This window comes from Pseudorca crassidens, chromosome 1, assembly GCF_039906515.1.
Source record: "Pseudorca crassidens isolate mPseCra1 chromosome 1, mPseCra1.hap1, whole genome shotgun sequence".
NCBI lineage: Eukaryota > Metazoa > Chordata > Mammalia > Artiodactyla > Delphinidae > Pseudorca > Pseudorca crassidens.
The window spans coordinates 146,005,760-146,028,339 of NC_090296.1; the positions used below are offsets into that span (position 1 = coordinate 146,005,760).

Genomic DNA, 22,580 nt, shown 5'->3' on the forward strand with positions numbered 1-22,580 from the left:
GTCCGGAGACTGTGCTCCGCAACGGGAGAGGCCACAACAGTGAGAGGCCCGCGTACCGCAAAAAAAAAAAAAAAAAAAAATCAAAGACATGTACATCAAGGCATATATACTTGTTGAAACTCTTTGTCAAGCAGCATCTTTATTTTTTTTTATTAGATATCGGATCTGTGCCTTTCATTGTATATAAATTTTATCTCAGTTGAAAATATTTTTTTAATCTTAAAAAATTACAAATTGAGAAAACTTGTGGACATTAAAAATATTGTTAATAAAATTAAAAATTAAGCAATACACTGAGACTGGTGGGGCCTGAAAGGGCTGGAACTAAGAATGAAGGCTTGGGAGCTGGTAAAAAACTCCTGAGGGAGTGGAATCCCCTAACAGGCCTGTCTGAAGGACTGGCCTGCAGGGTCACCTTGGTGGGAACCTGCACGGGCATCGGAGAGCGACACCTTGTGGTGGTGAGGAGCAATTGCAGAAACAGCCACCATCCAGAGCTTGGGACGTCTGGGCTTTTATCCCACTGGTGTTAGCTTCCACAGGACTCCTTTGTCAGTTACATAAACCCCAAGGCCCTGGGCAGTCCAAGAGAAGGGGAAGCTCCAAGAAAGAGGTAATGGGCTAATTCAGTAGTTAAAGGCTAGAGCTAGTTTTAGTTTCATTTACTTTGGAAAATGTTTAAAGACATCCTGATTGGCCACATTCATATGTATAGAAAAAAGAATGAAAGGAAATCCACTACAACGGTAACAGGTTATATTTGGGTTGAGATTATATATCATTTTTATTACCTTTTTAAAGGTTTCTGTATCTTCCAAAATTTCAACAATAATTATATATCACTTTGCTTTTTTGTTTTGACAGAAATATTTATTTTTCTCATAGAGGGTGAACAATGGTATGCTACTGTAATTTTTAAATTTTTTAAAAAAGTATTTATTTATTTATTTGGCTGCACTGGGCCTTAGTTGCAGCATGCTAGGGATCTTTTAGTTGTGGCATGTGGGATCTAATTCCCCGACCAGGGATCAAACCCAGGCCCCCTGCATTGGGAGTGCGGGGCCTTAACCACTGGACCACCAAGGAAGTCCCTAAATTTTAATTTTTTTTTTTGAAGACTTAATTTTCTAGAACAGTTTTAAGTTCACAGCAAAATTAAAAGGTAAGTGCAAAGGTTTCCTGTATATGCCCTGCCCTCACACATGCATAGCCTCCCCCGTTATCAACATCCCCCAACAAAGTGGTACATTTGCTACACTTGATGAACCTACACTGACATACCATAATCACCCAAAGTCCATAATTTACCTTAAGTTTCACTCATGGTGTTGTACATCCTATGAGTTTGGATGTGTCCATCATTATAGTATCACACAGAGTATTTTATTTATTTCTTTTTTTTTCTTTTCTTTTTTGTTTTCAACACAAACTTTCTTTATTTAGGAAATAGATGGAATTGTTAAATTGCTGCTAGGATAGAATAAGATGCTTTTGGCCTCAAGTCGCAGAAAATATAACTAGCAGTGACTTTACAAAATAGATGTTTATCTTATATAACAGAATTCTAGAGGTAGTAAGTTTCCAGATGAGTCCAGCGACTCTGTGATGTCAAGTTCTTTCTCTCCTAATCCACCATCTGTGTTGACTTCTCACCTTCAAGCTTTTCTCCTTCACATGCTAAATGGCTACTGTAGCCTTGGGCATCCTATGACCTCACAGGACCACTTTCAAAGCAGGAAGCCGTGAGGACAAGCAACAAGAGAGCTTTCCTTCTTTGTCTCTCTCTTTACCGTTTGTCAGGCAGCATCTTTATTCTTTTTATTAGTTATCTATTTTATACATATAAGTGTATATATGTCTATCCCAATCTCCCAATTCATCCCACCACCACTTCCCCACTCCTCGATTTCCCCCGCTTGGTGTCCATACGTTTGTTCTCTACATCTCACACAGAGTATTTTCACAGCCCTAAAAATCTTCTGTGCCCCATTTATTCATTCCTCCCTGCCCTAACTCCTGTCAACCACTGATCTGTTTATTGTCTCCATAGTTTTGCCTTTTCCAGAGTGCCATATAGTTGGAATAATACAGTATGGAGCCTTTTCAGACTGGCTTCTTTCACTTAGTAATATGCATTTAAGGTTCCTCCACTGTCAACACTGCTGTGTATTATCACACATTTTCATGACTTGATAGCTCATTTCTTTTTAGCACTGAATGATATCCCATTGTCTGGATGTGCCACAGTTTATCCATTCACCTACTGAAAGACATTTTGGTTGCTTCCAAGTTTGGGCAATTATGAATAAAGTTACTTAAACATCTGTGTGCAGGTTTTTATGTGGACCTAAATTTTCAACTCCTTCGGGTAAATACCAAGGAGTGTGATCGCTGGATCATATGGTAAGACTATGTTTAGTTTTATAAGAAACCACCCAACTATATTCCAAAGTAGCTGTACTATTTTGCATTCCCACCAGCAACGAATGAGAGTTCCTGTTGCTCCACATCCTCATCATTACTTTTATTTTAATACAAAAAGATTTAAGAATAACACAAAATTCCTCAACATTTTTAGTGAAAAAAATAAATAAATGCACACACATGGTAAAATGTCAAACATTAGGAAACTATAAAATTAAAAGTAAAAAAGTCTCCCTCCTGTTTTCTAGTAACTCTTGATAGAGCTACTCACCATTCACACTTCCTTGTATATGCAACAAGAAAAATTTCTGCATGTATAGTAAATGTTTCTTTCCTTTACATTTTTTTTTCACAAAATGTATCATATTATGTGCACAGCATTTTGTACCTTGCTTTTTTCACCCACCTGGAGATCTTTCTATGTTAGCATATAGAGATAAATCTCATTTTTTAAAAGGCAATAGAATTCCAAGGAAAGATATTCCAAACATTATTTATCTAGGCCTCTGTCTAAAAACATTAAAATTATTTCAAACTTTGTTATAAATATTCAGTAATAAACATTCTTGTATATACCTTGACATATTTTTATTATTATATCAATGGGATATATTCCTAGCAATAGAATTGTTGGTTCTCCTTCCAAAATGACTGTACCAATTTATACTACCACCAACAGTAGGAGAGTGAATTATTTTCCTCACTGTCAACACTACTGTGTATTAACACACTTAAAATTTTTGCCAATACCATAGGAGAAAAATGGCATCTATATTTGTTTTGATTTGCATTTAAAAAATTATTAGTGGGGTTGAGCGTGCTCTCTCCCTCTCTCTCTCTCTCTCTCCCTCTTTCTCTGTGACCTGCTTATTCTTATCCTTATCCTTTACCCATTTTCCTATTGAGTTCTTGGTCTTTTTCATACTCATTTGTATAAACTCATAGTAAATTAGAAATTAACCCTTGGTTTGTCACATGTGTTACAAATATTTCCCCCACTTTTTCATTTCTTTCTGACTTCATTTACGGCCTACTATGCCTTGCAGGTGTTTTTATTTATTTTTTAATAAATTTATTTATTTATTTCATTTTTGACTGCACTGGGTCTTCGTTGCTGCACGCGGGGGCTACTCTTCGTTGCGGTGCATAGGCTTCTCATTGCCGTGGCTTCTCTTGTTGTGGAGCACAGGCTCTAGGCACGTGGGCTTCAGTAGTTGTGGCACGTGGGCTCAGTAGTTGTGGCTTGCGGGTTCTAGAGCACAGGCTCAGTAGTTGTGGTGCACAGGCTTAGTTGCTCCACAGCATGTGGGATCTTCCCGGACCAGGGCTCGAACCCATATCCCCTGCATTGGCAGGAGGATTCTTAACCACTGTGCCACCAGGGAAGTCCTTCGCAGGTGTTTTTAATTTTGTGTTTTCAAATTTATTTTTCTTCCTGATTCTGAGTGCATTAGTTTTATAATTTACAAAAATTCAAGTTGGTTTTGTGTGTGTGTGTGTGTGTGTGTGTGTGTGTGTAAAGCATATCAAACACACAGTAGTAAAAGTCCATTAGGGGAAAGTCTATGGCACCAAACCATTCTCTGGGGATTTGTCTACCTCCCAGGCCATGTGGCTCAGTAAGTATCATAGTCGGTGGCTAAATAATTTTGTAAAGAAGTATCTAGGAGCAGCAATCTGATTTGACAAGCCAGTTAGACTCTGAATCCTCTTTTGGGTTCCAAGTGCATTGGAAGCTTTTACTAAAGGTCTCCAAAAAAATTTTTTTTTTCTCTTTCCAATGGTCAAGTAAGTATTTTAGTGATAATTTTCCTCCTATGAAGTAGCCTAGGGATACACTAGTGTGTGTAGTGTGTGATGTGTGTATAGTATGTATGTGTGTGCACGAACATGCAGGTATTTAATTTTTTTCCTTTTTTCTTCCTGTTTTTTGTAATAAGTCTTTACTTGTAATAGCTTGGGGGACACTGAAGATTATGGAGCTAGATTTCCTCTAAAACACCTCTCAAGCCACCCCTGATGCCACCCGGGCCTCTGTGTCCTGGCAAGCACCACCCCACACTGAGGCCACCTCCCGAGTCATTATGTCCAGCCCAGAGCACACTTGTGTCTCCCCAGAAATATCCTTGAATAGAGCAGTTCAGAATAGGGCATGGGAACGGGCCGGAGGTTGTAAATCCATTTTCCTTCTTGGCACCAGCGGGCTAGAGGAGCCCAGGCCAGCACAAGACAGCTGAGAAAGAGAAAAGTCGGCATCCGCCGAGGGGCAACACAAGGTCCAGAGGGCCTCCCTCTGCCACACTAAATACCAACCATTCATAAAAAACCGGAAAAGATACTGGTCTTGGGGGTAAAAAAATTCCGTTCTAAAAAAGAAAAAATCCTGCTCTAGCTCTTCTTTTTACACAGGTATGTGTCATGTGATACTTAATTTCACAGTTGTTCAGTAACACTTCCTTGGACCGAATTTCACCTTTCTCTCTTTAAAATAAACATTTCCCTGATCCCATTCTCTAGTTTCTCTTCCTGTCTGGGCATTCCTACGATGGAGCCCCTCTTTAGCCCTTTCTTTTTCTTTAGGCTGGTCTTACAGCATCCTACAACATTGTTCCTTTAAATGATCTTTTCCCAATCACACTTAGTGGCCGGGCTCTGTGGCCACTAAGTAACAATGAGACAACTAGCAAAAATGAGACACACCTTTCGCACAACCAGAGCAGTCTCCCTTCTTACTCTGTCACAGAGGACAGATTAAGCAATGATGGGGGTCTTGGGTAGGGGGAGTTACTTCCTGCATCCTCAAGGCCCAAAGGCCCCTCTGCCTCACCTGCTCAGGTGTCATTGGCCCTGCTTTTTTTATTATTATTATAAATTTATTTATTTATCTTTGGTTGTATTGGGTCTTCGTTACTGCGTGGGCTTTCTCTAGTTGCGGTGGGCTTTCTCTAGTTGCAGTAGGTGTGGGCTACTCTGTTGTGGTGCACGGGCTTCTCACTGCAGTGGCTTCTCTTTGTTGCGGAGCACGGGCTCTAGGCACGCGGGCTTCAGTAGTTGTGGCTCCCGGGCTCTAGAGCATAGGCTGAGCCATTGTGGCACATGGGCTTAGTTGCTCTGCGGCATGTGGGATCTTCCCAGACCAGGGATCGAACCCGTGTCCCTTGCAATGGCAGGCTGATTCTTAACCGCTGCACCACCAGGGAAGTCCCCACTGGCCCTGATTTTAACTAGGTGTTACAGAAAGCAGGATCTGCCCATCCCCATCTTCTTCACCTCCATCAACTTGAGATGAGCTGGGAGCTCCCTAAAGGCCTTAGGCCGAGCATTCCTTGGGGTGAGTTTCCTTCTCGCTCAACATCTAAAGACAAGTAGTGACTCATGTAGTTTCTGCCTGTCCAGTTTTTCCTAGAGGCCTTCAATCTCCAGATTGGAGAATTCACCTTTGTGTGGGAGTAACAGTAAGGAAATCTAGGAGCCAGATCCAATCCCCTCTCCCCTGGTGGGTCCAGGGAGTGAGCATGTGACTTAGACTCAGCCAACCAAATACTCTTTCCCTGGTCTGGAACCTTGAGAAGAAGGCAGGCAAACAGAGATGGCTGTAGCATCACTAGGGCTCATGGGGTGGGCAGACTGGGCTGTTTGTGCTAAGAGGTTGTTGCTGTGGTTTGGGGGGCTTTACTCTCCTTTTCTTAGCCCCTAACTATTTTCAAGCCTGATACTTTACCTCCCATTTACTCTGTAAGTTCCCTGATATTCTTTCAATAAGTCCCTTTTAAGTTAGCCAGAGCTGTCCTTTGAAGCTTTTAGTCAAGAGTGCTCGCTAGTAGAACGGAGCCTCTGTCATCCTTGTGGTTTGGTGGATGGAGAAAGGAATCACTTGGAGGACCAACCCTACTCACTGAACTGGGCTGTGTTTCCGGGCTTGCTTGCTGCCCCAGGCTGGTCTTAGGGCACTGGCTTGGGTACCAGAACCATTATGCCAGGAATTTGGTCTTAAATGTGACTTGCTCTCTATCTAAATGTAGGGAAGTTCACACTGGCCAGGACCAACTTCTCAGAGAATCAGGCACAGGACAGAGATGGCTGGGTCCAGGATTCTCCTGTGACAAGATGGTGCCAGTTTCTTGTGGTCATGAGTTGGCTTGGGATAGAAGCAGAGAAAAATGAACCCTTAGGCTGCTGGGAAGTTTCAGCTGTATCCCACCCTCTAACCCCCCACCCCAAGCAAACAAATATTTTCCCTTTTGTGTAAATTTCCATTCCTCATGAGGATGAAAAAGTGGAGAAACAAACTTTGTTAATGTAAGATCATGTCCAAGAATTATCATCCTCAATCATTTTGGAGATCTTGCTTTCTAGGAATGCTGACCACTGGAGAGGTGGTGGTTGGAAATTCTGCATCCGGGCACTCAGTGCAGACTTCTTAGGCCAGCCTGGAGGTGGGGCTGTCTGCATGTGGTCACTTTGGGCTAATAAATTAAGATGCTACCCTACCAGGGATGTAGCATTCAACAGATGAACCTCACTTTGCATTTTTATACTTAAAGAGGTTAATTACTGAAAAATGGGTAAAATTCAAATAATCTTTAGAGTGGTGGACAGAACTTTCTAAGAGTGACACAAAACTCAGAAGATATAAAGAGACAAGACTGACAAATCTGACGCCATAAACATGTCAAATTTCTATATTAAAAAAAAAACAGCAAAAAGCAAACAGCAAAGTGAGAAAACTAGCAGCAACTTCTATGACAAACAAAGGAATCATTTTCTTAATATACTAAGAGCTTTTACGAGTAAATGCAATTTAAAAAAAGGGAAGGAGATAGGAACAGTCAGTTCATAGAAAATGAGATTAAAATCACCAATAATCATGAAACATGTCTCAAACATTCATGAAATGAAATTTTCATGAAAATGAAATTTAAATGAAAATTAAAACAAATGTAGTCATTTAATTGGGCATGCCCCCAGTAATTGCTCTGTACAAAAATACACCACTGTTATATCACAGGCCATTAAAAGTGTCTTTCTCTCTTTTCTTATATTTCTCCCTTGGGTTTCCAGGCAGTTACTCACCTGCTGTCATGGGACAGCCATTTCTTTAAAAGCGCCAACCGTGGGAACCCCACAGTAGAAGCCAATTTCCCACTCTCACCTCCCTGTGCTGACACTGACAATACGTAACACTGGGCAAGTATTGATACTAAAATGGAGACTTCGAGCATGTGTGCTAGGGACGGTGTCCCTGCGAGGGAGGTGATGATGGGGCGGGTTCCATGCAAGAGGAGATAGACGAAAGAATGGGAGTTCTGCTGCAGAAGAGGCGGGACAGGGCTTTCCTCCAGACCCTGAAACACCACGTGCGAAAACAAAGGGGTGTGCAAAAGCCAGGTGCAAGTGTGGATCTGCAAGCTGTGGGAGGGGAGCCGAGCTCGGCGGGAAGGGACTTCTCCCGAGCGGATTCCTTTCCTGCTCAGGGACTACTTTCGGCCGTCGAGGGGCCTGACAAAATTACTTGCCTCACAGTTCACAGCTGAAAGGGAGCGTCCATTCAACTTTCCCTTTTCATAGAGAACTATATGGAGGACTTAAAGAAGTGAAATGACCCGTCCCAGGTCACAGCTCTGGCCCACACTGGGGTCCTGACTGCCAGTCGGCAGATTTTCCTTCCTCTGGCCCTACCGCACTGCACAGGGTATCAATCCCAAACTCTGCTCCGTGCCCCGCGGTCGGAGTCTGCTCGATGGACTACACCTCCCACAATGCCTTTGGCCCAGGCTCCCTCCCTCCGCCCAGCTGGGTCCGTATCCGCCAATAGGAAAGCAGAGTTTCCAGGTGCAGTTCTCGGTGGCCAATGAGCGCGGCGGAGGGCGGGCCTCTCCCGTCCATTGTTCTCGGTGCCCCTCGGGCTTGAGCCACCTTGACTCCGGAGGTGCCGGGCAGTGCCCGGGGGCGCTTTTGCGCGCGGAACGACCGCGGGATTGGCATCTGGTCTCTGGAGAGGTGAGCCCGGAGAGTCAGAGCTGGAGCCGCGCGGGCCGGGAGAGCAGCCCGAGGCAAGGGGATAACGGGCCTGGAGCCAGTGCGGGCAGCCCTGTTGGGGGAGGGGCGTCGGGGGCTCTGTCCCCGTCCCGCGGGCCCCCGCTCTCCCGGTTTAGGTGCCCGGTTGGCTCAGCGACCGGACATGGACTCTTCTCCCTAGCGGTGAGCTCCGTGTACATCCAACCAGGGGCGCAGAGTTTAGACTGGAAGGCACAGTGGACGACATCCCGAGCAGCTCATTTTACAGATGGGGAAACTGAGCTTCAGAGGGGGCGTGGCTTGCCCCAGGTGAGACAGCAAATTAACTGACTAGGAACGGTTTTCCCGGGCTCCCAGTTAAGAGTTGTGTTATACCTGTGTTTCTTTTAGCCATTTGGTGAATACATATTGAGAGCTTCGGTGTTTCCACTAGCTTTTCTTTTTTGTTCTTTTTTTAAAAAGTTTTTCCTTCCCTATTTTTTTTGTGTGTGGGGTTTATCGGAGTCTACGATGTAGTGACGATTTTTAAAAATAACTTTTCATTGCCTTTTAGTCTTTATTTTAAATAATTTGTCATTTCACTGCTCTCAACATTTTGTAGAATTTTTGTCCAGGTTTTTTTTTTCCTTGTGTATGTGTTCATTTTTAAAAGGAATTGGGGTCATACTGTGTCTATGGTTTTTTTGCTTTGCTGGTTTTGTTTTTATCCATTAATTTTCATATTATGAGGATTATTTTAAATAATTAATGATTAATAATTATTGTCAGCATAATTTTTAAAAATACATAGAGCAGAGTGCACAAATCTTAAATTTCATATGTATGCTCTTATGCAACCATTGTTAAATCAAGATATAGAACATTTCCAGCTCCACTGAGCCCCTTCTCAGTAACGGTCCCTCAAAAGGTAGCCATTATTACATTAGGACAGTTTATTTAATTTTATTTATTTGTTTATTTATTTTCGGCTGCGTTGGGTCTTTGTTGCTGTGCGCGGGCTTTCTCTAGTTGCTGCGAGCGGGGGCTACTTTTCGTTGCATTGAGCGGGCTTCTCTTTGCGGTGGCATCTCTTGTTGGGGAGCATGGGCTCTAGGCGCGCGGGCTTAAGTAGTTGTGGCACACGGGCTCAGTAGTTGTGGCTCTCAGGCTCTAGACCGCAGGCTCAGTAGCTGTGGCGCACGGGCTTAGTTGCTCCGTGGCATGTGGGCTCTTCCCGGACCACGGCTCGAACCCGTGTCTCCTGCATTGGCAGGAGGATTCTTAACCAGGGAAGTCCCACATTAGCATAGTTTTTAATATATTTTACTGTATGAATGCGCCATAATTAACCATTCTCCTGCTGCTGGAATATTAAGGTGTCAAGTTTTCTTTTTGCAATTAGAAACAATGTTATGGTTGTGTGTCCTTGCAAATAAATTTCTCTTTACAAAGATGGTTATTTTAAAAAATAAATTCCTGAGGGGCCAAGGCTGGATCTAAGAGTACAAACATTTTAAAACTTCATATTTAAAAATATGGTAATAATGCAGTTGAGGTATTTCCTTCCTTCCAGTGAGCGTCAAAGTGTCTTGACATCTGATCCTCTGCAAATCCTTGAAAGGTCCCCTTAAGATAAGAAGGATAGGTGTTATTATCTCTACTTATTAGGTGGTCAGTGAGGTTGTGTGACTGAGTTGTATGTTAGGTCAAGGTCACTCTGCAGCAAGTCTGAACTGACTTAGGGCAGGATAACTCAGTCCTGGGTTCTTGCGAGGACTTTGAATTTCTGTTAATCATGCTTTGGTCTTTTGGAAAGAAAAATACTCTATTTTTCGTGCTTGTGATTCTTCTTAACTTCTCTTGCCATAGAGATGTTTTCAGGAATAAGCCATTTTTCCTTTAAGAGGGACAGGAAACTTCTGTTGATTTGCGGATGTAAGAATCATTTGGTGGCCTGACCTGGGCTGCTGTGAGTTAGATTGTTTTAGGACAGTTTACTTATTGATTCTAGTTCTCTTTCTCATTCTTAGCCAGACTCCTTGTTGAAATTTGAGGAGGGTGCTGTCTTCTCAGAGAGCCTGGCTGGAGAAGACTGAAGGTCAAGGTTAGAAGCCTGAGTGATTCCCCCCAGAACGTGGATCATGGCCTCGGAGGTGCCGAGAGTAACCACTCCCCTGAGCCCCTTAGTCCGTGTCCCTCAAGAGGAAGATGACCAGGAGGAGGAGGTCGCCACCATGATCCTGGAAGACGACTCCTGGGTGCAGGAAGCTGTGCTGCAGGAGGATGGCCCTGAGTCGGAGCCCTTTCCCCAGAGCGCCGGCAAGGGCAGCCCCCATGAGGAGGTGGCCGGAGGGCCACAGGGTGCCCTTGGCCGTCTTCGAGAGCTCTGCCGGCGCTGGCTGAGGCCAGAGGTGCACACCAAGGAGCAAATGCTGACCGTGCTGCCAAGGGAAATTCAGGCCTGGCTGCAAGAGCATCGGCCCGAGAGCAGCGAGGAGGCGGTGGCCCTGGTGGAAGATTTGACCCAGACCCTTCGGGACAGTGGTGAGATGCAGAACCTCGTAGGGAGAGGGTGGGAGCAGCCCTCTGAGATGGAAGAGTGTGGTGTTTGCAGAGGAGGAGAAGGTGGTATCCAGGACTGAGTTCGGGTCAGCCCCATCCCTCTACTCTGTCTGCAGGTGATCAGCCCATTGTCACCCCAAAATGCCCTGGTTGTGTGCAGTGACAGTTCCAGAATTTCGGTATAAGAGGGGCTTAGAGGACTATTCTCAGAGCCAGATTTACGTAGTTAGCACAGTTTTTTTGTGTGGAGTTGGAGCGGTTGGGAAGCTGATGGAGGTTATGGGGTGAGGGGCTGAAGACCCCCATAAACCACCCCTTGGCACTTTCACCCAGTTGTGCAATAAACTTCCAAATATTTAAGTTCCAGCAATTAGAAAAACCAAATCCTGTTTTAAAAAAGTGATTATTTTTGTGAAATCAAGGTGAATGACGAGTAAGCCAGCTAATAACTAGGGACTTATCTGTGGTATAAAGTCATCCATCCCAGGCTCTTAAAAGAATAATTCCAAACCTGAGCTTTTTGCAACAGTTAATATATTTGTCTCTTGTGTTATTAATACGTTGTGGGACCCATGCACGCCGTTCAACCACTCTGCCTCCATTCTGGTCTTCAGTTGTAAACTGGACTGCCTTGCTTACCAGATATTTACTTCAGATCTACCTGTGCCCCTAGGACTGTTTCAGGACCCCCAGGAACCAATGGCTGCCTCTGTGAGGATGTTCAGGGAACGGAGTGGGGAGAGGAGAGGAGAGGTCAGAGAAGGCTTCACAGAGGATGTGACACTTGAGCAGGAGTTGAGCTGGAAGGGGGTTTGGAAAGGCGCAGGGCAGGGGGAGGGTGTGGCATCCCAGTGGAGCTGAGGCTCAGAAGGGTGGACCGGTGTGGGATCGGTGGGATGACCATATAAGGAAGGCTGGCTGATTGGAGTGGAAAGTGTGTTTTTAGGAAGGGGTAGGAAATAGGGTCTGGGGGAAGGGTGGGTGAGGCTTAGACCAAATGTCTTTGGCCTCAGCAAATTCTAAACTAGGGCCCCAGGGGCATGGGAGGAAGCTGAACTTAGCAACAGGATGCAGGTTTGATTACAGGAGGGAGAGGCCAGAGGGAGGAGAGCAGCCAGGAAGCTGTCTGGATGCTGGATGGGCAGTGATAGGGGTGGGTCCAAGGTGGGGACCGCAGGGGAAGAGGAGGAGACTGGACGCATGTGAGAAAGAGCTAATAGTAACCGTAGCCAGCACTGATGGTTCCTTTTTGTGGGCCAGCCAGCGTGCCTAGCATCTGATATGCAAAACTCACGTAAACTCTCAGAGAGCCTGGCTGGAGAAGACTGAAAGTCAAGGTTAGAAGCCTGAGTGATTCCCCCAAGACCGTGGATGATGGCCTCGGAGGTGCTGAGAGGAACCACTCCCCTGAGCCCCTTAGTCCAGGTCCCTCAAGAGGAAGATGACCAGGAGGAGGAGGTCACCGCCATGATCCTGGAAGATGACTCCTGGGTGCAGGAAGCTGTGCTGCAGCTTGGAGACAAGAGGAATTATCATCACCGGGGAAGATAAGTGACTCCCTTAAGGTCGCGCAGCTAGTATGAGGCTGAACCAGGATGCCAGCTCAGGGGTCTGAGGACGTGGCTAATGTTCTTAAGCATTTCGTCACATCTGATGCAAAGTCATAGTTGCCGGTGGGATGTTGGAAAGAGGGGCTGCAGATGAGGAGTAAGACAAAGGTGACTAACTCAGAGGCATCTAGTCTAGAGGATTCAGAAGGCTGGAAAGGGAAGGTGGTTTGGGGACAGAGTTGTAACAATGCCCAGGGACTTGGGAGATGTGAGTATAAAGCTGTCCTTTGGAGAAAAGGGTGGTCATGGAGGGCCACCTGTGAGCCCAGGCCTTCACTGAGCACCTCACATGTCCATCTTGCTGATAATCCCGTGAGGTGGGTGGAACTGTCATTTTACAGATGAGGAAATGGAAGTTCAGCAAGGTCAAGCTGTTCCTTGAGGTCACACAGCTGGTTAGTGATGGAGCCGGCCTTCAAACTCCAGTCTGTTTGCTTCCACGTGTGTTTGGTAGATCCCAGGTTTTATTTGAAGCAAAATACCTGATTTTCTTTGGCCCTGAAAAATAGCTTTTAATTTTACTCTTCCTACTTAAAAAAGCAAAAGCCTCTCATCCTGTTTAAAAACCTGTTTACTGTGTAACGAGTTTGTGATGAACCTCAGGCTCTTCAGTGAGATGCTAAAGAGGGGCCAGAGGGGTGGAAGGCTGAGGAGAAACCTCTGGGGTTACTGTTCAGTTGGGGAAGTCACAAAGCAGGGCGTCAAGTCTCATCAGGTGTCTCTGAGGCAATGACAGGCTCCCACTGTGACAGCCCTCCCCACCTGGCTTGCTGGAGGGGCTTTGTGCCTTTCATCTTTCACGGAACATCCCGGATGGGGAATGTCCCAGACTGAGTGGGCTCGTCAGTGCTCTCATTTCTGCCATTGAGATCGTCTTTGTTGGTTTTCATTTGTCTAACACATGCTCCTGACCTGCCTTATGATTACTCAGAGGAACCTCTTCAGTGATCTCCATCCCTTCTCAAACATTTACTCAACATAAGACCACTTGATCTCTAGTCTGTTTGTCTAGCTCGGGACCTTTGGTCACATTTACCCAGCACATTTTCAAGGCCTGGCTAGACAGTGGTTGTTTAATATTTGACTAGCAGGCACCTCTAGGTGTTCACAGTTAAAATATCTTAAAATTCCAGTTGAGATTGGACCTATATCAATAGTTTAAGTGGTAAAGCTCATCTCTCTTTGTGTTTCCCAAGGGCATTTTGATCCCCATACCCAGCCCTATTTCAGGCTCTTGGTATTTCACCTGAACTCTTGCAGCAGCCTCCAAAGGGAACCTGCCTTCAGCCTCTTTCCCCTGCATTGCTCCACTCCTACCTGAGTGATCGGGCACTCTCCTGCTTAAAAATCTTCTTGAGTTCCCCAGTGTCTCCAAATCAACCATGACCTCTTTGTCCTGCTCGCAGCCCGTGGCCCTGTGTGACCTGGCCCAGGTGCCCATGGCTGGTCCTTCTCTGATCCCCTTGCCACAGCTCTTGCTTCATTCAGACCAGATCTTGCTGTTTCTTGAACATAATCTGTATTTGCTGGCATTCACCTGTGCTCCTGAGTTTTGACTTGGAGTGGCCTTGTCCATCCCTGTGTGATAAAATCCTGGTCTTCCTTTGAGTGCACACCTTTGGAGACCTGCTCCATAAAGCTGTCCCTCCGGCCCCTGTTTCCTGTCCCCAGTTCCACCCGCCTGAGAGCATCTCTGATCACCTCTGCTAGAAGTCATCTCCCCCAGAACATTTGGATTCTCCTCCTCTTTTGGCTTTGTATCGTATTCTGTCTTGTTTTCTATTTGTATGAATACTCATCTTATTTCTTCTAGGAACCTATAAAATCCCCAAAGTCAAGGAACCTATCTTTTTCTTAACCTTTTTCTTTTTTTTTTTTTTTTTTTTTTTTTTTTAAGCTCTCGCAGTACCCAGCACAGTGCCCTATACATAGTGGGGACCCAGTAAGTATTGTCGGGATGAGGAAATGAATCCTTCGAGCCTCCCTGCAGGTGTGGAGAAGCTCACCTGCTGGGTCCATGAAGGAGGCAGATAGCTGCTTCCTTCCAGGCTTATCTGCCTCTCCTTGAGAAAGCCAAGCTAAGTTTTGTTTTGTTTTAAAACAAAATGGGGTCGGGACTTCCCTGGTGGTCCAGTGGTTGGGACTTCGCCTTCCAATGCAGGGGGTGCAGGTTCAGTCCCTGGTTGGGGAGCTAAGATCCCACATGCCTCGTGGCCAAAAAACCAAAACATAAAACAGGAGCGATACTATAACAAATTCAAAGACTTTAAAAATGGTCCATATCAAAAATATCTTAAAAAAAAAAAAAGGTCAAGCCCAAAGTTGGCAGCACGTAGCCAGGTATATTTCCAAATCTAGAAAGGGAGACTAGGTAGGACTGCAGCTTAGACCTGGGAGAATTCTTAGGCTGGTAGGCAAGTCAAGCAGCTTAGTCCAGCAAGAGAGCACCTACTCTTAGGTTTTTGTTCTTGGAAGCTCTGTATTAATCCTTTGTTTATGTTCAGCAAACTCAGTGAATATTATCATATTTATGCTGTTAACCAAGATGTTTATAAACATAGAGAACATGTTTCTGAGTGTGGAGGTGGGTACTATTGCCGTTTCTCAAATTCCAGAGGCTCAAGGATATCTCCCTTCATGGCCTGAGAATAAACCAGTAGGTGGCCTTTTTCACCTGTTGTTATCCAGCCAAACTGGTAGGAGTAGTCCATGGGACTGGCAGCATTTACTTGAAGGGACAAGCTTTGGATTTGGAAACCTAAGGTATGGTGAATCCACACCCCAGGGAGGACAGTTGCCTGGAGGTCTCTTGCACCGGGGAGCTGGTCTTGGATGTGGCCACCAGCGCACAAATGCCAGAGAAAATGAAACTGTCGTGGGCTGGACGTGGAAGCCGCAGTAGGGCATCACTTGTCCTGTGGAGACCATCCATCCAGTGATGTGCTCTTTCTTTTTATTTTTTAAAAAATAAATTTATTTATTTGTTTTTGGCCGTGTTGGTTCTTCGTTGCTGTGTATGGAGTTTCCCTAGTTGCGGCGAGCAGGGGCTACTCTTTGTTGTGGTGCATGAGCTCTACGCGCGCAGGCTTCAGTAGGTGTGGCTCGCGGGCTCTAGAGCGCAGGCTCAGTAGTTGTGGCGCACGGGCTTAGTTGCTCCGCGGCATGTGGGATCTTCCCGGACCAGGGCTCGAACCCGTGTCCCCTGCATTGGCAGGCAGATTCTTAACCACTGCACCACCAGGGAAGTCCTGTGCTCTTTCTTTTTAGATGAGATTGGCCCACATGGTTCACGCCTGGCAGCTGTGTTTTTAGCCTGTTTCACAGGCCTGTTGAAAGACCATTTATGAAAAGCACTAGTTACCTGTGTTGCTGGTTACAAATTACTGATGTAAAACCCAATACACTTCCTTTTTTTTTCTGGTGACTTGGAGAATGAGAACCCCAATTTTCCAGGGCAATCTTGAGTATTTGTCCTTGTAAAGCATCAAAATGTCTCAAATTCCAATAGCTGGCAGCCAAACCATACCTCTCAGAATGTCTCACATCGGTCTGTAAGAGGCCTGGGCCCTGGGGCCAGAAGTCGTTTCTCAAATTGTATGGCCTCATTTTCGGTTCAGAAAGTATAGTCACTAGAGTTGAGACAGCTTGTCCTTGAACTGTTCTCTAATTGCTCTACCCACCCTCATCTCACTTTCTGTATGAAGTAAGCAGAAAAATACCTTTAGAGCCCGGAGACCAGTGGACTCATGCCGCAGCAGCCTCCCCAAGATAACCCCAGACCAGTGTGGTTGCAGCATCAGGCTGAAAGGGGAAATGCTCCTCTCCTAACAGATTCTTTTTTTTTTTTTTGGCCGAATAGCACGGCTTGCAGGATCTTAGTTACCCGACCAGGGATCGAACCCAAGCCCCCTGCAGTGGAAGCTCGGAGTCTTAACCACTGGACCGCCAGGGAAGTCCCTAACAGATTCATTTTATCTCATAGAAGCCCCACCACCCGAAAAAGAAACTGCTGCCATCAGAGGGGAGCAAAGGGGAAATTATGGGGCTCAAAATTGATAGATTCGTGACATGTAAATCCTCTGACCATTAGTGTGGGGTCCCTGTGCCATCAGCATCATCTGGAAGTGTGTTAAAAATGAAATCCCCGGGCCTCCCTTCAGACCTACTGAACCGGAAACTCTGGGGGCGGCGTCCAGCACGTGGGTTTAACAAGCCCTCCAGGTGATCCTGATTCAGCCACCAGTTTGAGAACCACTGTGCTAGGCCTATGGTTCTCAGACTTCTCATTGGGGTCCTGGAACCCACTCCAGGGATTCTGATTTTCTGATTTAGTTGGCATGGGGGTGTGGCCCAGGCAAGGGAGTTTTGAAAGCTTCCTAGGTGGTTCTAAGATGCAGTGAAGTTTAAAAACCACTGCTCTAGAGCCTTGTTACTCAGAATGTGGTCCATGCACCGAAAACATAGGTGTCACCTGGGAGCTTGCTAGAAAGGCATACCTCAGTCTCAGCCCAGCCCCACTGAAGCAGGATCTGCATTCACCAAGATCTCCAGGTGATTTCATATGCACTGTGAAGTTCGAGAAGCACTCCTCTAGACTAGTCAGGAATGGAGATTATCAACTTCAAACCTACTCTTGTCCAACAGGTGAGCTGAGAGTCACAGCTGACCTCTCCAGCCATCCTCAGCATCACACCTGGCTTTTGGTGGGCACAGGCAGCAGCTTACCTATTTTGAGCTTGCTGGCCCAGCAAAAATGCTCCCTTGGTGACAGCAAATGAACAAATACTTTCATGTTTGTTAATAAGGGGAGTGAAGAGCGGTGCAGGGTTGTAAAGGTATATGTCTTTTTAAAGCCACAACTCTCAGTTTCAAGACAAAAACGCTTTCAGTTCACTTAAATATTTGAAGTGTATACCATACAGAACTCTCAGAGAGATGTAACATTATAACCGTAACTGTTTGGCAATCATTCATTTAAACCAATAACATCTCCTTGCTGTTTCGACCAGCGCTTTGTCTTTCAGGCAGTGAGAGTTCAGGGGGAACAACAGTCTCAGTCACTCAGGCGCTATCAGGTTCCCGCCAGTCTTGCCAGGGCAGCGCCCCGATAGGGAGAGCCCTACTTGGGCATCAGCTGTATCAGAATTACAGACCCACTTCTGCATTTTAGACCAGTGGCTCTGACCATGGTGTTGAGACACAGCGGTATGTCACAATCAGGGGGGAAGGACCTTACAAGAATTCTGAGCTTAACACACATTAAAGCACCAAAGTTTGTGACCAGTTATGTCACTGTTATAGATAAATTACAGCAAATTCAGGCTTATCCCCATATTGACAGCAATTTTTCTTACACTTATTCTGGTACGCTTTGTAGCATGGGAGAGAAAGCAGAGGCCTCTGACCAGGCAGGAGGACACACGTGGCCCTGTGCATTCCATGGGAATGTGCTGTGCATGTGAGTCTAGAGCCCATGTCAAGGGCAGGAAAATACAAGATCCATTGATTTAGACCGAGCTGCAATTGTCTAGTAACCAATAAGGGCCCTATGGCAATTCAGGAATTATTCAGTGGATGGACCGTTCAGTGGATGGTGTTTGGACAGTGTTCTGACCCTTTGAAAAAACTAAAACTGGATCTCTACTTCACAAGTTACACAGAAATCAATTCCAGATGAGTTATAGATCTATACTGTAAAAGATCTGGAATCAGCTATAGGAGAGGATTTTTATAATCTTGCAGTGGGGTGGGACTTCTTAAACAAGACAGAAATCGTCAAAGCTAAATTGAACTCATGGAAACAGAAAAAGTCTTTTATATTAAAAAGATACTGTGGACACTTCCCTGGTGGCGGAGTGGTTAAGAATCCACCTGCCAATGCAGGGGACACGGGTTCGAGCCCTGGTCCGGGAAGATCCCACATGCTGTGGAGCAACTAAGCCCGTGCGCCACAACTACTGAGCCTGCGCTCTAGAGCCCGTGAGCCACAACTACTGAGACCGCATGCTACAACTACTGAAGCCCGCATGCCTAGAGCCCGTGCTCCACAAGAGAAGCCACCACAATGAGAAGCTTGAACACCGCAACGAAGAGTAGCCCCTGCTCGCCGCAACTAGAGAAAGCAAGTGTGCAGCAACGAAGACCCAACACAGCCAAAAATAAATAAATAAGATACTATGAACAAAGTTCAACGAAAATGCACAGACTGGGAGGAAATATCTGTAACAAAGTCTGCAGTGTAGCAGATAAGAGTCAAAATCTTGCTCTGTAAGAGCATCTACAATTCATAAGAAATTGTCAACCCAGTAGAATAGAAGGTAAAAGATATGGTCCGGCAATTTAGAAATGAATAAAAACAAATTATATCCATATGAAAAGATGTTCAACCTTACAAATTACCAGGGAAATACCCATTAAAGCAAGATACTCTTCTTTTGCCTGTTAGGCCATCAGAAATTGAATAGTGTTTCTAAGAATTCTCTGCCTTTTTGAGCATTAACTTCATCTTTTAAAATTAATTCCAGAATTTTTCTAGTAAGGTATCAACTATTTTAAATTTGGTAAGAGTACATAAAATGATATATAAGGGCCATAAATTCTTTTTTCTTGTTATGGTGGTAAAATATATAACATAAGATTACCATTTTAACCATTTCTAGGTGTATAGTTCAGTGGCATTAAGTACATTCACATTGTTGTGCGGCCGTCACCACCATCCATCTCCAGAAATTTTTCCTCTTCCCAAACTGAGACTCTATACCCATTAACAGTAACTCCGGGCTTCCCTGGTGGCACAGTGGTTAAGAATCTGCCTGCCAATGCAGGGGACACGGGTTCGATTCCTGGTCCAGGAAGATCCCACATGCCGCAGAGCAGCTAAGCCCGTATGCCACAACTGCTGAGGCCCGCGTGCCTAGAGCCCGTGCTCCGCGACAGAAGAAGCCACCGCAATGAGAAGCCCACGTACCGCAACAAAGAGCCCCTGCTCACTGCAACTAGAGAAAGCCCACGCGCAGCAACGAAGACCCAACGCAGCCAAAAATAACTAAATAACTAAATAAAATCTATTAAAAAAAAAAAACACTAACTCCCCTTCTCTCCCCACAACCCCTGGCAACCACCATTCTGATTTCTGTCTCTATGAATTTGCTCTAGTAGTTTCGGGGGAGATCAAAACATTTAGAAAATGAGACCCCTTCTTTCCTGTTTCCTTAATGCCTGACTCATCTCTGAGTTTTCTCTACTGGAGATCTGGCTGTCCAACCGCTTGCTCACAAGCCTGCTTCCTCAGAAGCCTGCCTCCCTGTATCCAGTCTCATCCACAAAATATGCTCATTTTGAAATAGCAAACACTCTTTCTACTGGTGAAGTTCCTTTTTAAAGAAAATTCCCAGCTCCTACCATCTCATCCCATCTCTACCCATTAATATGTTGATGATATTCCCCTTTTATCTGACCACATCAGCTTCTGAGTTTTCACTTTCTTAATTGACCACCCACAAAAAAAGAGAATTGCCCGCAGTTGAATGTACTCTATACTCTTGATTTCACCAGTATCACCTTTTCTTGAGGAGGAGCTTGGGAGGAACCAGGATCCCTCATCCTTCCCAGCTCAGTGATTTTTTTTTTCCCATTTGGAGGCCCTTGTTAAGTCAGATCGCCCGAAGGGTGCTCTTTTCTGTCCTTTAGAAAGGCTCCCGTGCCTCTGTGTTATCAGAGACCAACCTTAAAAGAACTCTCAACCTTCCTTTGGCCTTCCCTGGAGTATAACAGTCTTGAATCTTTGTCTACATAAAGGAGGATAGGACTGGTCCTTAAGCAGCAGACAGTGAGGGGGTTATTGGGTCAGGATTCCGCTCAGATGGGCCTCTGCAGTGAGGTGGCAGAGGAAGATAATCACACAAATTAAGCATCATGTCTAAAGGCTCCCAGATTATAAAGGAATTCTCTCATATTCTTGTCTAATAGTTCAGTACTAATTTTTTTCCCTTTAAATCTTTGATCTATTTGAGATTTGTCCTAGTATGGGTCCAACTGAAATTTTTCCATTTGACTTAACTGCTTGTTCCCAGCATCATGAATGCTGGTGTCTTTTGGATGTGGTGTCTTTTCTCCATGGATTGGAGAGGCTACCCTTATATTCAACATATGTGAAATTCCCATAGTCATAGAGATGATTTTTTTCTGTTCCACTGGTCTGTCTATTCACGAGCCACCTGAATTCACATGTATTAAATTCTGAACTCACATGTCTACTGAGTCTATTTCTGGAGGTTTGGTTTTGTTTCATTGGTCTGATTGTCTATTAACGTTTTAATTACAGTAAGTCCCCTACATACAAACAAGTTCTGTTCCGAGAGCATGTGCGTAAGTCCAGTTTGTTCATTAAGTCCAACAGAGTTAGCCTAGGTACCCAACTAACACAATCGGCTATGTGGTATTGTACTGTAACAGGTTTATAATACTTTTCACACAAATAATACATAACAAACAAACACAAAAAATAAAACATTTTTAATTTGAAAGTACAGTACCTTGAAAAGTACAGTAGTAGAGTACAACAGCTGGCATCCAGGGGCACGTTCATGTCTTTGAAAGTTCGTAACTTGAGGGTTCGTATGTAGGGGACTTACTGTATTGAGATTTTATGTTTTAACATTTGACAGAGATAGTTGCTCCCCGCCTTACTCCCCTCATTTCAGTCAGTAATCTTATCTACAATAATGTTTATTTTTGTACTGTTAAAGACTCTTATACTTCAGTTACATGATTTGCCAGTTTTAAATGATAACCTTTGGACTCCCAGGTATACAGATGAGGCAGTTAATGAATATATCCTATATCCCAGTTTCTTCCCCACAACCCCAATTTTGGTTAGCATGTCATTCCTACATGTCTGTGTAACATTTACATTCTCTTTTTTCACTCTAATTGCCACAGTAGTTTTAGACGTTGTTCTAAAGTTAAATGTATCTGTTCAGCCCCAGTCCTTTTGCTCTAGCATTGCCTTTGTCTCGTGGTTGACCGAAATTCATCTCCCAATAGTTTCCTCAAGAAGGGTCATAGGAACAGTATTCTGCGAACTTGTGTATATTCAAAGCTGTTGGCCTGTAAACTTCATGCTTGAAGGACAGTTTTCTTCACATTCGTTTTCTTTGCTTGCATGTCTTGTAGCTCTTGCTGTATTATCTGCAGGGATTGAATGTTACCGGAGAGAAATTTGAGACTGGTTGATTTTCCTCCCCCATATAAGTGATTCGATCTTTTTACCTTCTTGTCCCCTGTCTCATTAGTAACCACCCTGGGTTAGTTTTCCTTGGCACACAGTGTACCTTTCAAGGGTTTTTCTGTCTTTTTTTTTAATGTATTTATGTATTTAATTTTTTGACCACGGGGTACATGGGATCTTAGTTCCCCGACCAGAGATCGAACCTGTGCCCCCTGCATTGGAAGTGCAGAGTCTTAACCACTGGACTGCCAGGGAAGTCCCATCAAGGGTTCTTCTATCTTTATAGATTATACTTGAAGGATTTGTTCTATTCCTTTGGCTTAGTTTCCTTTTTTGAGAACTCTAGTTATATATTTATTGATTCTCCTTTTATCTCACTTTGGTTTCTGTCATTCTCTTTAATCTTTTTTTTTGAACTTTATTTTTTTTTTATACAGCAGGTTCTTATTAGTTATCTATTTTATACATATCAGTGTATACATGTCAATCCCAATCACCCAATTCATCCCACCACCACCACCCTGCCCCGCTTTCCCCCTTGGTCTTTAATCTTTCTAACTTCTTTCTTTGTTTCCATCTCACTTCAATTCTCCCTTTCCCTTCCTGTGCTTTCCAAGGTGCCTATTTTCCGTTGAGTTCCTCCCCATTTTGTCTTCATTTCTCTAGATTTTTTTCCCTTCTTCCCAGATCACATTTCCTCTCTTCCTGTTGTCTCTTCTCAATTTCTACTTTGTGGTCTTCCTTCACAGAGGCGGTTG

The 22,580-nt window shown here is 44.6% G+C and overlaps 1 protein-coding gene across 1 annotated transcript in view; it reads left to right on the plus strand.

The window, feature by feature from the left end:
* Positions 1 to 8,288: 8,288 nt before the first annotated feature.
* The window catches only part of ZSCAN2 (zinc finger and SCAN domain containing 2), a 36,784-nt gene continuing 22,492 nt past the window's right edge, over positions 8,289 to 22,580 (plus strand). Inside the window, 2 exon segments of the mRNA XM_067697570.1 lie at positions 8,289 to 8,424; positions 10,452 to 10,965. Of these exon segments, the coding sequence (XP_067553671.1) occupies positions 10,563 to 10,965 (403 nt within the window). The 5' untranslated portion in view covers positions 8,289 to 8,424; positions 10,452 to 10,562.